Raw genomic sequence first — 12,774 nt, forward strand, 5'->3', positions numbered from 1 at the left:
AGGCTAACCCATCCCCCCACCCCCTCCCCTCTAGAACCCTCAGTTTGTTTCTCAGAGTCCATAGTCTCTCATGGTTCATTTGGTCTTACACCATTTTCTTTTCAAAGATGCCAGAGAAATGGGGGTGGTGCCACAGAAAACTCATTCTTACCTGCAGTGTAGCCTTAACCCTTCCAGAAAGCCCAGTGATAGTGGTAGCACAGCAAGAGAAAACAAAATAGCACACATCCACTTAGGGACTCAAACAAAAAGACAGATGGTCTGTATGATTCACTTGGCCTCCCTGGCTAGTTTTGCCAAGCAATACTTTCCTGATTATTATTAGGGCGAACTGAGGTTTTAAAATCATGCCTTCCAGCCTATATCTTGTCTGTTTTCCTCTCTTTCAGCTCCCTTGCTGGTGCATATAGGCAAAAATATGTACTTGAGAAAAATATTTTTGGGCAATGCAATATAGTTTAGAGATGCTTCCTTGGTATTAATACAACAAATACAAAACAAAAAGAATAAGAAAGACGACTGCCAATGAATGAGTTATGCTTGGCACATGCTCATGTGTGTTCTGGTAAACATTATCATTTCCTTGAATTCCCCCAGAGATCTCACCATTGGCTTAATTAATTCTTGTCAGCCTAAGATTAAAGGTATCAGAGATTCCTGCAGTCAAGATAAGCAAGGAAGAGATAAAGAGAAATATGGTAAATCAGTTAACTCATTAAATTCCTGTTTCAGTTTCAAATAAGGGAAATAAAGCACTTTTTTTTTTTCCTAACACACCCAAGGGAGAACTTTCAATACAAAAATTCAAGGTCAACTTCTGCAGTAGGCTTAAAAAGGACAGATCGAATTTTAGACACAGGCCAACAGAAGCTAAGAGGTGTCCCAGTTTTCAGTGAGACCCAAACAGATTTCATTAGTTTTATGAAAGAAAAAGGTAGGAGCTGTCTTCTAAGGAGGCAAGACATATGAAAGCCAGAAAAGTTAAATAATTTTTAAAAGGAACTATACCCAAGATGTTGGAATCCTGGATTAATAGCAATTCATCTAATAATACTTAGTTATTTTAGTAAAACACACCTAAATAAAAAATACTAAGGAATTTTCTTAAAAAAGATTTATTTACTTGACAGAGAGAGTCCGAGAGCACAGGCAGGGGGAGCGGCAGGAGAGGGAGAGGGAGAAGCAGACTCCCTGCTGAGCAGAGAGCCAGATGCAGGGTTCCATCCCAGGACCCTGGGATCATGACCCGAGCCAAAGGCAGACACTTAACTGACTAAGTCACCCAGGCACCCCAGGAATTTTTTTTAATAGACCATAGTGTCCCTTTAAAACAAAGGTGTAGAGTGGCAGCTGAATAAATGAATGAATGACCACATACATACATAAATGTGGCAATGTAATCTCTAGCTGCTGAACTAGAAACATGGGGCAAAGGAAGTCCACTGTGCTCTGCTCTAGAAACATCGGAGTCTGGAATAGTGTGTTTAATATCAGGCTCTGTGTTTTAAACAAGCTTCTGCTGTTAATAGGCAAAGGGAGTGGGATCTTCTAGCCTGCAGGAGAGAGGACTTCAGGCAATGACTGCTGGTTCTTAGGAAGAGGTGGAATTGGATTTCTTGTGTGAGAAGTGGGACGAAGAACCAGTGGATGGAAAGGATGTGTAAACAACTTTGTGTTCTGAGAAACAAAGCCTGCTCAAAAATGGTGAATTCCCCATGATTAGAAGAGTTTAGGCAATGAGCAGGAAAGTTGTAGGAGGTATTCCTCTTTGGGGAGGAGGCCAAATGAAATGTCCTTGAGATCCTTCCAACCCTAAGATTCTATAACAATGGGAAGTTGTAGGACGATTGGTGCTCCTACTCTCCTCTCTGGAGAACTTGCTCTAAAGGGCTATTGCTTTTGGTTTCTCCCTAACTTGGACCTCTGCTGATAATCAAGAAAAATTTAACTGACAAATCTTACCTACTTTTGAAGAGTTACATACACTGGCTGACACATCTGAAAATATCCCCTTCAGGCCTCCAAATGTCTCCACAAAGAAGTATTTGTCACTCGATCCTGCCATGGCTAGCAGCTCCACGGGATTAGCACCAGCAATCCCCACGGCCAGGACAAGAATGCCTTTATCCCTCAAGGCCTTGGCTGTGGCATTGAGCTTATCAGCATCGTGGGATTCCCCATCGGTGATCACAATGAGGACTTGGGGGACCCCTTTGTGCAGACGGCTGCCCCGGGCTTCAGTGAACATGTGGTCTGAGAAGCCTAAGGCCTCAGCGGTGTAAGTATTGCCCCCCATGGGCTGGTCCTTCTGAAGCACTGAAATCACCTCCCATTTTGTGCCAAGGTCACCCAGATAAAACAGCACCTCTGGGTCATCAGCATACTTCAGAGCCCCAAACCGGACCTGATTCTTGCCAACATCAGCTTTTTTCACCAAGTCAACCATAAAGTCTTTCATGATATTATATTCATCATGGTCAATGCTTCCAGAGCTGTCAATTACAAACACAACATCCAAAACTTCTATCCTCTTGCATTCTAAAAGAGGAGGAAAAAGGAAAACCACATGAGATTAGCTTTAGACATCATGGGAGACTCTTCTTCCCACACCTGTTTTTTTAATTACCAGAGTCTCGTCTGCATGGGATCAAGCTGTACATTAGAATGTCCATTCCCTGGGTAACAGACAATACACATAGTTTGTGCTGCCAGTATGTAGAAATAGTAAGGTAAGCTTTTAGGACAAGGCAGACATGAAGCCTACTGTAGGGGGTATGAGGGGGGCAATAGTCAAGGATCATAGGAATAAACACTTCAAATGCTTTGGACTAAAAAGGAAAAAATAGAATTCTGTAGAAATTGTCCTGTATAAATAGTTTCTTCAATATGTGCTTTCGTGTACACAAATTCTTTTTTTTTTTTTTTTTTAAGCCCAGGGAGGAGATTTTATTCTTAAAATAAACCTTCGGGAAATGACCACATGAAAATGAATTTGGCAACACTGTATATTTTTCCCAGTTTTATGATAGGTAATTCTTCAAGGTTACATTTTCTCCCTTTTTAACTTTCCTGAACGTTATCTATTTTCATTGTTGGGCCTCATCATAGAAATAAGCCCAATTCACACTTGGCCTAACTCAGTGGTCCTAGCATGACACACCTGTTAACTTTTCAAACTTTGGGTCAATGACATGGAAAAGTAAAGCAGGAAAGACCCCATAAATACTTAATCCATGTGTGTGTAACATATTCTATCTAAAGGTGCAGAGTTCCAAATTCCAACTCATTCATTCTGGAGAAGTGAAATGTCAGTTGGTTAATGATTTAGTCCTTACGTAGCACAGTCTCTCTATAGGCCTTGGAAAGGTATGTTCCAAATATTAACTCACCAGTTCTGGAGAAATGGAATGGCAACAGAGTAGCCATCTTCCCTAGAGGCTCATCCTATTTCCTTCCTCTGCCAGCCACCTGCTTGCTATGTGGCAGGGCTGTTGAAAACTCTAGAGCCAATGTAATTACCCCACTGACTAGAGGCCACGTTGTACATAGCCATAAACCAAATTCTCAAGAAAGGCTGGTTCTAAAAAAGACACTACGTCTCTCTGGCTTTTGGCTACCCTGAGGAGCCTGCCTGGATTACCCAAGGGACTGGGGGGGTGGGGGTAGATTTCTCAGCGTTGGCACACTTCGAAGAGTTCAGATTTGTTCTGCGTAGAATTATCAGGAAATACAATCCAGGTATATTTTCCACAGAGCACAGACTACCCACAATCGCCAAACCTTCCAGTGGAAATTGAACAGAACTGTTATTTGAAAAACACCGTTCCTCTCTTTCCTCAAAACTCCGTTAAGATCCATCTACTTCATAGAGATTTTTCAAAATGCCTCTGTCATCAAGCCCCATGGATCACAGTGTAAATCAGTCCCTTACATTTGCTGAACTTGTTTTGTCACTTGCATGACTCTGCAGTTTCATGGAAGGAGGATGGGGACTATACTATTTACTTCCTTTGAGGCATCCATGGTTCAAGTTCCCATACTATATTCTTCTTTTAAATCACAGTGTTTTTACCAACATTATCTCGGTTTATAGAAGTATTGGTTTTCAAATACTGTAAAAACAAACAAACATCTACATTGGACGTTAGGTCAAAGGGGAGCCACCTTGCTCGGGAGGTTATGCTCTTGTACTGCTTGCCTCACATGGAGCCCAAGGACACAGGTTATAGGAGGCTGGCCCCTTGCCTCCAGGTAGATAGACTCTGTGGTATAATTCATGCTCTAGAGTTCCCCATGGGATTGGGCTGAAGCTATACTCTAGCTGAGACCACCTCCTTGCTTAGGTTCTACACGTGCCCCATCCTGCATTCCTTACTCCCCTTCTGAAAATGCCTCTTCAATAAATCACTTCCACAAGAACCCCTGACTCAGCTTCTGCTTCCAGGGAACCAGACCTAAGATATCGCCTTAGTGCTCTCTGCCTACAAACGGGAAACAGTCTAGGCGGACCAAAATTGTTCTGTATTAATTCAACAGTTCTGTTGAGGAAAGGAGCATTTTTTAATATGTAGGTCAAAATCTACTAGGATGAACATTTCAATTAAGCAAAAAGTTTGCAATGTTCAAATAGTATTCTACTAAACGTATGTTTGGATAATCCCACTAGTGCAGGACACCTACCTTCACGGGGGCTGCATATTCCAAAAACAAGATCATCTTCAATGTGCTGCAGGATATCAAAATTCTCAACATAAAAAACCATCTCTGGCCTCCCGCTGATTTCCTCGAGCTGGGTGACATTGGAACCAAACACCCCCACAGAGTAGATAATTATGCCTTCTTGTCGAAGTGCTACTGCTGGGTCCTTGACTATGTCCTGAGCTTCACCGTCAGTGATAAGGATGAGAAACTTTCTGACATTGGGCCGGGCCCCCTTGGCAGGGCTGAAGTACTGAGACACAAAGGTCAGGGCACTACCAGTCAAGGTGGTTTCTCCAATGTGAGTCATCCGGTCTATTGCATCTGAAATGTCATTTTGGGACATATATCTGTTGAGCTGAAATTCCTCCTTATTGATGTCGCTGAACTGGACTACACCGATTTGTACCCGATCTGCCCCAATCTGAGATTTGCTCACCAGGTTTTTCATAAATGTTTTCATTTTGATGAAATTTTCAAGTCCTATACTGCCAGAACTGTCCACCAGAAACATGATGTCCGCTTTCATCTCTTTGCAGGCTGTATGGGAGAAGGCAAGAAGTTTATTCAAGGTGGCTTCGGGTAAAAAGATTAATGGTAAACAAGAAAATCCAAAACACAAATAATTCTATATTGAAGTTAAGTGTGAGCTTGGTAAGCATTGCTAGCAAGTAAATAAAGCACTGAGAGGCAATAAAAGTGAGACTACTCTGTTATTTGTTATTAATATATAATTCAGGATATCTTCAGCACTATTGACAATTTGGGCTGGATACTTTTTATTGTGGAGGGCAGTCCTACAGTATCCTATAATGCATGGACATTTAGCAGTATCCCGACCCCTACCTGTTAGATGCCAGAACACTCACTCAGTTATGACAACCAAAAATTTCTCTAGACATTGCAGGTATTCCCCAAGGGGGCCAAAATCACCCCTCGTTGAAGACTACTGATACAGTTCTAAAAGGTTTCATAAAAGTTTTATTAAAAAGCAATTTAAATAACCTGAGGTACTCCTTCAAAATCAGAAATCATTTGCAGTGTCTAATTATAAGTCTATCCTAGCAGGGATTTGTGGGAAGAGGCTAATCAATATTTACTAGGGAGAACTCCTTCAAGCATCTTTCTTATGCTTCAGATATTAATTAGAACAACACTATAATGGGCTCCTAGTTTTGCTCTGGAGAACAAACACAGCTACACAAGTCAACAAACCTTGACTTGGAAATTTATGCTGTTTCTCTAAACCTGGGATGTCATACTGCAGGGAGGTAATTTATGAGCTGAAGTCAAAAGGTAAAACCACCATGTCCCCTACCTTCTTCAGCACAGATTTCTTGAACAACTTGGTTTCTTATGTCTTTCAAAGCGTCGAAGTCATGCACGTAGTATACCCTCTTCTCCTCGCCTGCAATTTCTCGCAGCTGTGTTTGGTTGGCCTCCTTGACCCCGATGGCATAAACACGAATGAGCTCTTCTCTCAGTCTGTTCGAAGGCTCCAAGATGCTATCCTTGGACATGCCATTCGTCAGGACAACAAGATGACAAGGCACTCGGTTTCCTCGCTGCTTCTTCGCTTTTTGCAAGAGCCCTAGTGTGAAATTCAGGGCTGCCCCCGTGTTTGTGTTCCCACCCATTTGCCGGATGTTCTCGATGGCCTTTCCCAAGTCGTGCTTGTTAGTGTATTTATTGATCTCAAATTCCAAGTCCCAGCTGTCAGCATACTGGACAGCCCCAACCCGCACCTTTTGGGGAGCGATGTTGAACATCCCTACCACCTCTGACAGGAAGGTCTTCATTTCGTGGAAGTCTGTGGCCTGGGTGCTTCCAGAGCCATCAATGAGCAGATAAATGTCTGCTTCTTCAGTATCCACACAACCTAAAATGGAACCAGAAAGTTGGCTGTGGCCCTGAGGCAAGTGTGAAGAACGAATGGGAAGAGATGGGAAGTAGAACAATGCAAGCGTCTTCAGACAGAAAAATGGAAAATAGCTTCTAGGCGTAAAAGATACTCTGCTAGCCTAATGTAGGGAAATCTTAGCATCACTGGGGCCAAATGAATTGCTTCTGACAGTTTAAGACTATTTGGATAGTTCTCTGTCATGAATCAGAGCAAATCTGGATACAATAAAATATTAGAAAGAAAACTTGAAGATGATTTTTACAAGTTACTTTCCTCATTAGTGAATAACTGCTTGGCAAACAGGCAAGCGGTATGCTGGGGAACAGAAGGTATTTAACAGGATATTGTGGACAGAGGAGCTTTCTTTTTTGAAAACTTGAACAAAACTACTCCTCATCTACTCCTAGCCAATTCACAAACCTAGGGGTATTGTCAATGGCATTATTTGCATAGAACAAGGACACTTTTATAGTAAACATGCTAGAAATATTTGTTGATGAATGTATACATATATATGCACACATAAATTATATAGTATGCATGTGTATATATGAAATATTTAAAATGCATCACTCTCCGTCTCTCCAAACTCACAGATAGCAGAATAGCACTTCACAACAAATCACTCGGTCCTCAAACCAAATCATTCTTCCGGTTTCTTCTTCAAGTTGGAATTTGAGGATAGTGGGAGGAAAGGAGGGAAAAGTTCAAAAAGAAAAAAAAAGAAGTAAAGGCAAGAGCAGGGGAACACGAGAGGCAAAGGAGAAAAAGGAAAAAGTAAAAGGCAGAAAAATAACAAAGGATGGTGCTCTGGGGTGTTTAGAAGTCATGAAGAATCCTGGTAAAGCTGCACAGAAGAGCAAGTAAAAAGGGAAATCCCTCCTCTCCATTCCAGCACCTCAATGGCTTTCATTCTCTCCCAGTTTACACTTCCTATGAGCAAGCAAAGGTAGGGAATCAGGAACTTATTCTCCCTATCCACAGCATCCCCTGCCAACCCCTTCTCTACATAGGCTACCTGAGAGACAGGAGACAAGAAAAGGCTCTGAATCATCCTTCTCTCAGCTAAGGACTTTACCGGATTTGAGAGTTTCAGTGCGCTCTGAAAAAACAGAGACTGTGTGCGTTATCTGGTTCCGGAGCTTCTTCAAAAACGTCTGGTTGTGAGCGGCCAGGTCGGAGAAGGTTTTCAGTTTGGACACGTGCTGCTCGGCGGGGTGAGAGGCGATCTTTTCTAGCTGGCTCTCGCTGGCCCCCTCGATGCCCATGGTGAAAATGGTCACGCCCTCGCGCCGGAGGTTCACGGCTGCCTTGGTCACGTTATCCTCTGAGGGTCTGTGGGTCACCAGCACGGCAATCTGGGGCACCCCCTGATTCTTCCGACTGCCATTGCGTGCACTGAACACTTCCTTCCGGATCTTTCTGATGGCAGCTCCTGTGTAAGCCTTCCCAGCCCGGGGAGAGAGGTTCTGTATATTCTGGAGAACCTCTGACTTATTTAAGCCCCTGCTGAGTGAATTTATCACCTTCGTCTCATTGCTGTAGGTCACGAGGCCAACCCTCATGCAGTTTTCCTTTATGTCAAGAGCAGATACACTCTCTTCCAGGAATTCCTTAAGATATTCAAAGTTCTCCTGGCTGCCATTGACAGACACATCCAGCAGGAACACCACATCAGCCACAGACGGGCCTTGGCAAACTGTGTGGACAAGGAATGAACAAGCACAATTTTAGCTGGAGGTTCGGCATCTCTGCTCAGCATTACAAGGCACGGAGAACAACTACCAGAACCTGGTTACATACTTAAAGAAAGAAGGCCATGCACAAAATGATCATGAAGCTGAGATCACAAGGTCCTAGATTCAAATACGAGACCTTAGCTCAACTCCCAGCTTTAATTTCCTTATCTGTAAAAACAGTATTTATCTCATGAAATTGTTATGGGGATTACATGTGATAATGTGCTTAGCATGGGGTCCAGTACTAAAAGTCACTCAGTGAACAGCTGCTACTGTGATAATTAAAATGTCATTAAAATCAGTAGGTAGAGTCCAAATATTCTTAAGTTATGGTAATGGACTAGCAATTGCACTTTCCATTATTTTATTTGGGAAAGAGGTTTGATATTTTCCTAGAATGAACAAGAAAAGCATTCTCCATTATCAATTAGACAATTATACTGTCTCGTTCAAATGTATTTAACTGGCAATAATGTGAGTTTCCTACGTTATTTATACTTGTACAGTTTGAGGAAATTGTTTTTCACTGGCTCTCTCCTGCCCCTCACCTGAATGATGTTCATAAACACCTGGCCATTCTTATTAATACAAGAGGACAGAGCCGGACAGCAGGTTGGAGGTGGAAGAGAACCCAGGGAAGCTGAGCAGCAGAAGGGAGGCAGTATGGGGCTGTAGCTATGAGGGCCTGGGGAATCCAGGGGCCTGATCTACCCAATTTCAAATGGCAGCCTGGCCTGGGGCCAGGCCATGTCACGTCGAAGGATCCCTGCAAGCTTCTCTCTGTAGAAGCAGGGGTTTGGTCTACCTGAAGTTGTTTCTAGCCCTAACATTCTGTGATTGCATTATGTGGTTTCAGCCGGCAAGGATTTCTTTAGGAACAAATTTACCTTTTAAATGAGCCAGTAATAAAACTACATAGCACCAAAAGCCCAGGGAGGCCAAAAGCTCTGAGATAAGCTGGGTGTTAGGGAGGTGTCCCTGAATTTTAAGATGTGTCGATGACATGCAACGTGAGACACAGAAAGCCAAGACTTGTGGGTTCACTGGATTTACAATGGCCACAATCATTGGGTCCCCTTGAACGTATGAATATTTAACATCTGAAAATGCAGCCTGGCTTTTGGGGAAAGGGGTGTTCATAGTTTCAATCCTCTTCCCATACTGATTTTTCAAAAGCATTTAATCATCATTCCTATACATGTGCCCTAAACCCACCTTCTACAAGAATATCATCGGTCGCTCCATCCCTGTACTGGGTGGCGTCCTTGATGATCTGTGTCATGTTTTGGGAAAACGCGCCAAGGTCCCTGACCGACCGGAGCTTGATATGGAACTGAGCGGTGGCCATGGCCTTCAGCTCCTCCTCAGAAGCATCCTGCAGCCCCACAGAGACGATCCTCACCCCGTCTTCCCGCAGGGCCTTGGAGGCCTCTTCTATGTCATCCTTAGACTCCGCGGAAGCCAGGACCACCAGAATCGGGGGAAACTGCTTCCTGTCCCTCCCGCTGGCCGCTGCAGAGAAGTAGGTCCTGTGGGCCTCCCGGAGAGCATTGCCGATCCTCAGGGAGCCGCCAATGAAGCTGAAGTTCTTCTTGAGGTGGTTCAGCATGGGGTTCCTGCTCTTGAAGGTGCTCAGCTGGAACTCACTGTGGAGCTGGTCGCTGTACTGGCCCAGGGCCACGCGGTACTTCTGGGCCTCTATGTGCAGACTGCTGATCATTTTGTTGACGAATGCTTTCACAAGAGGGAAGGACTTAGTTCCCAGGTGATCAGAGCTGTCCACCAGAAACACGACATCTGCATACTCAGGGCCTACAAACCCAGAAACATATAAACAAAGCAAAAATTTTAGAAATTTACTACCCCGTTGAATGCCAACCATTTGTAGAAAAACTTACTTTCCTTTATTTGTATGTTTAATACCTTCCCAATGAACTGAAAATAATAGCCTGAAATTAATATTCTCTCAAGAAAAGGAAGCTCTGTTTCTTGGGCTGATTCCTTCCATACACCCTCTCATTTGAACTCATCACAAATTAATCATTAATTTTGTATGGAATTAATTAGAAATAGATAAATTTAGAGAAGTAAAAAATCCTGGGTTTTTATACCTTTAGTGGCTGATTCACCCCCCCTTTTTTGCTTTTAGAATTTGATCTCCATTTATATCAATAAAAATTTTAATTGAATCACATTGCTTTGAATTTGTTAGAATGGAGAAATCTGAATGATACTCTTTCATTGTGATTCCTCTTTAAGCAATGCCAACAGTGATCTGATTAACTTATATACATATTAGTTTTGTATTCCCAAGTGTTAAATTGATGAAATTTAAAAAATACCTAAAAATCACAAAAATGTGGCAAATTTAAAGTTCTTTATAATATTTTTTGATGAACCATATAAGTGAGCATTATAATTGGTCAATTTATTCTTACATAAGTAAAACTTGATAGGAACCAGAATGCCTTAAGCTAGGAAAGGGATTATAGTTTTAGTTAGTAGTAACATCATAATTTTTATATAGGAATACAATACTTTGTTGAACTTTTAAGGCTTCATTCAATGCCAGGTTCAATGCTAGGTATATAAAATGAGATTTTTATGTGATAGAGAATCACTGGGTTTAAGCACAAAAATGTTGTTTATTGGTGATCTGCTGGTTTGAATTCAGAGTTCTCACCACTTTAGTAGAAGATCCATTTCCTGTCTGGGGAAGGGAGGGAGTGGTCTGTCTGTCTGATGGTGCAGCTTTAAGAAAATACGGTATAACGGAACAAAGAACCGAAGTCCTGACTTTGTTATCAGCTAACTCCACCTGCTCTGTCAAACCATTCAACATACTTGGACCTCAGGTTCCTCACCTTTAAAATGAGTGGATTCAACTAGAAAATATCTACAGTTCTTCCTCATTCAGATTCTGATGAGCTGAAGTGGTTGTGAGATAAATTCTAATGAAATTAAAGTAACTTCAACCTCTTCCTGTCTACAATTGCTAGGAAACCAGCATTGGCACCCTACGTGTGATTTCTTTCTCTTGATAGCAGTTTGATCAAGGCATAGAGGATAATATTCGTTCTTGTCTTCTAAAGAACCTAATTTCAACCAGTTTGAGACTCCTTTGATGACCATATAGCCAGCAGTGACTTTAGGGGAAGAAATAAGTGAGGGTGAATTAACAATGTCTTCCAAGAGAAGGCTGGAACCCCTATGAGGACTGTCAGGGGAGCCCTGCCCAGGATGGCTTGACTTGGGATCAAAAGTGATCTTTCTATGCATGAATAACGCCCCACTCCTCGTGTGGAGAAAGGAAATGTAGACAACTAGCACATGAGATAGAGTCATGTTCTGATATGGTCCAACATTATGTCTGAACCATGGGACAGGGGGGAAAAAGCACTGCTTCTCTTTAAAAAGCTTAATATCAAGCCCAGTGAGATAGCAAAGGAAGATGTGTACAGAACAAAGTCTAGTTTCTCTCTTCAGAAGGTACTTGACTTGCTTCCAAGGTCAGAGTCCTTGAGAAAACTGTGAAAGCCAATATAGGTGGCCTCGGACATGAAGTGGCCAGTGTGAGAACTCACTATGTAGAGGCAGTGGCAGCAGTGAAGGGAAGGCCAGTACTTTGCCTTCATGTCCACGGGACAAAGACTACTGACAGACAGCTATGGAGCTTTCTCTTCAGGGCAAAAGCACTTTCTTTACAATAAGGAAACATTTTAAACTGGAGCAAAATCTGGATACTTAACTAAGACAAGGCTTTGGCACAAATGAACTAGGAAGAGACATGCCAAAATTTCCAGGCCTGAATCTAATATTAAAAGATAGAATTTTCATGCAAACTCCCAACAGACCTCAAAGGGGTTGAAATTGAGGACAAAATAACAGCTCTTATATCTTTCTATCATAACCAAGGAATAAAGTCCAGAAACAAATGAGCTTTAAAGGAATACAGGTTGACATCAAAAAGAAATTGAGCTACTATCCATACCTTTACCACCATTAAAATCAAATCAAAGCAAAACTCTTAACTTTTAAGTAGGTCAAATCATATTATCTATTTTCCATAATGAAAATTAAGGAAAATAATTCTTTCCTTTTTTTTTTTTTTACTTACCGGGATCTTTGTTCATAGAGACATGGGAACAAATTATTATGAGGAACAAAATCAGCAGCATTTTCATATTATGACCTAAAATATTCTCCAACTTGGAATCTGAAAGGCAAAAATATAAACACCTAAAATTGTTGTGGATATTATTTTGGAATCAAGACACACACATAGGAGCACACAAAATTTTATAGCAAACTGGATACAATAGAAGGCAGAATCCCTGAGTTTCTGATCTGTGAAGTACCTTAGGGAAAAAGATCCACAAGCATTTACACAATCATAAAAGTTTTTCCTGGTCTAAGACCCTGTAGAAACATGAA

At 41.9% G+C, this 12,774-nt stretch overlaps 1 protein-coding gene across 1 annotated transcript in view; it reads right to left on the reverse strand.

Annotated features, from left to right (window-relative positions):
* The window catches only part of LOC118535906 (collagen alpha-6(VI) chain), a 107,910-nt gene extending 95,392 nt beyond the window's left edge, over positions 1-12,518 (reverse strand). Inside the window, exons 1-6 of the mRNA XM_036092544.2 lie at positions 12,458-12,518; positions 9,556-10,152; positions 7,680-8,300; positions 6,017-6,577; positions 4,681-5,238; positions 1,963-2,538 (exon numbers count right to left, since the gene is read on the reverse strand). Of these exons, the coding sequence (XP_035948437.2) occupies positions 1,963-2,538; positions 4,681-5,238; positions 6,017-6,577; positions 7,680-8,300; positions 9,556-10,152; positions 12,458-12,518 (2,974 nt within the window). The remainder of the gene's footprint in view (positions 1-1,962; positions 2,539-4,680; positions 5,239-6,016; positions 6,578-7,679; positions 8,301-9,555; positions 10,153-12,457) is intronic.
* Between the last annotated feature and the right edge of the window lie 256 nt (positions 12,519-12,774).

This window comes from Halichoerus grypus, chromosome 1, assembly GCF_964656455.1.
Source record: "Halichoerus grypus chromosome 1, mHalGry1.hap1.1, whole genome shotgun sequence".
NCBI lineage: Eukaryota > Metazoa > Chordata > Mammalia > Carnivora > Phocidae > Halichoerus > Halichoerus grypus.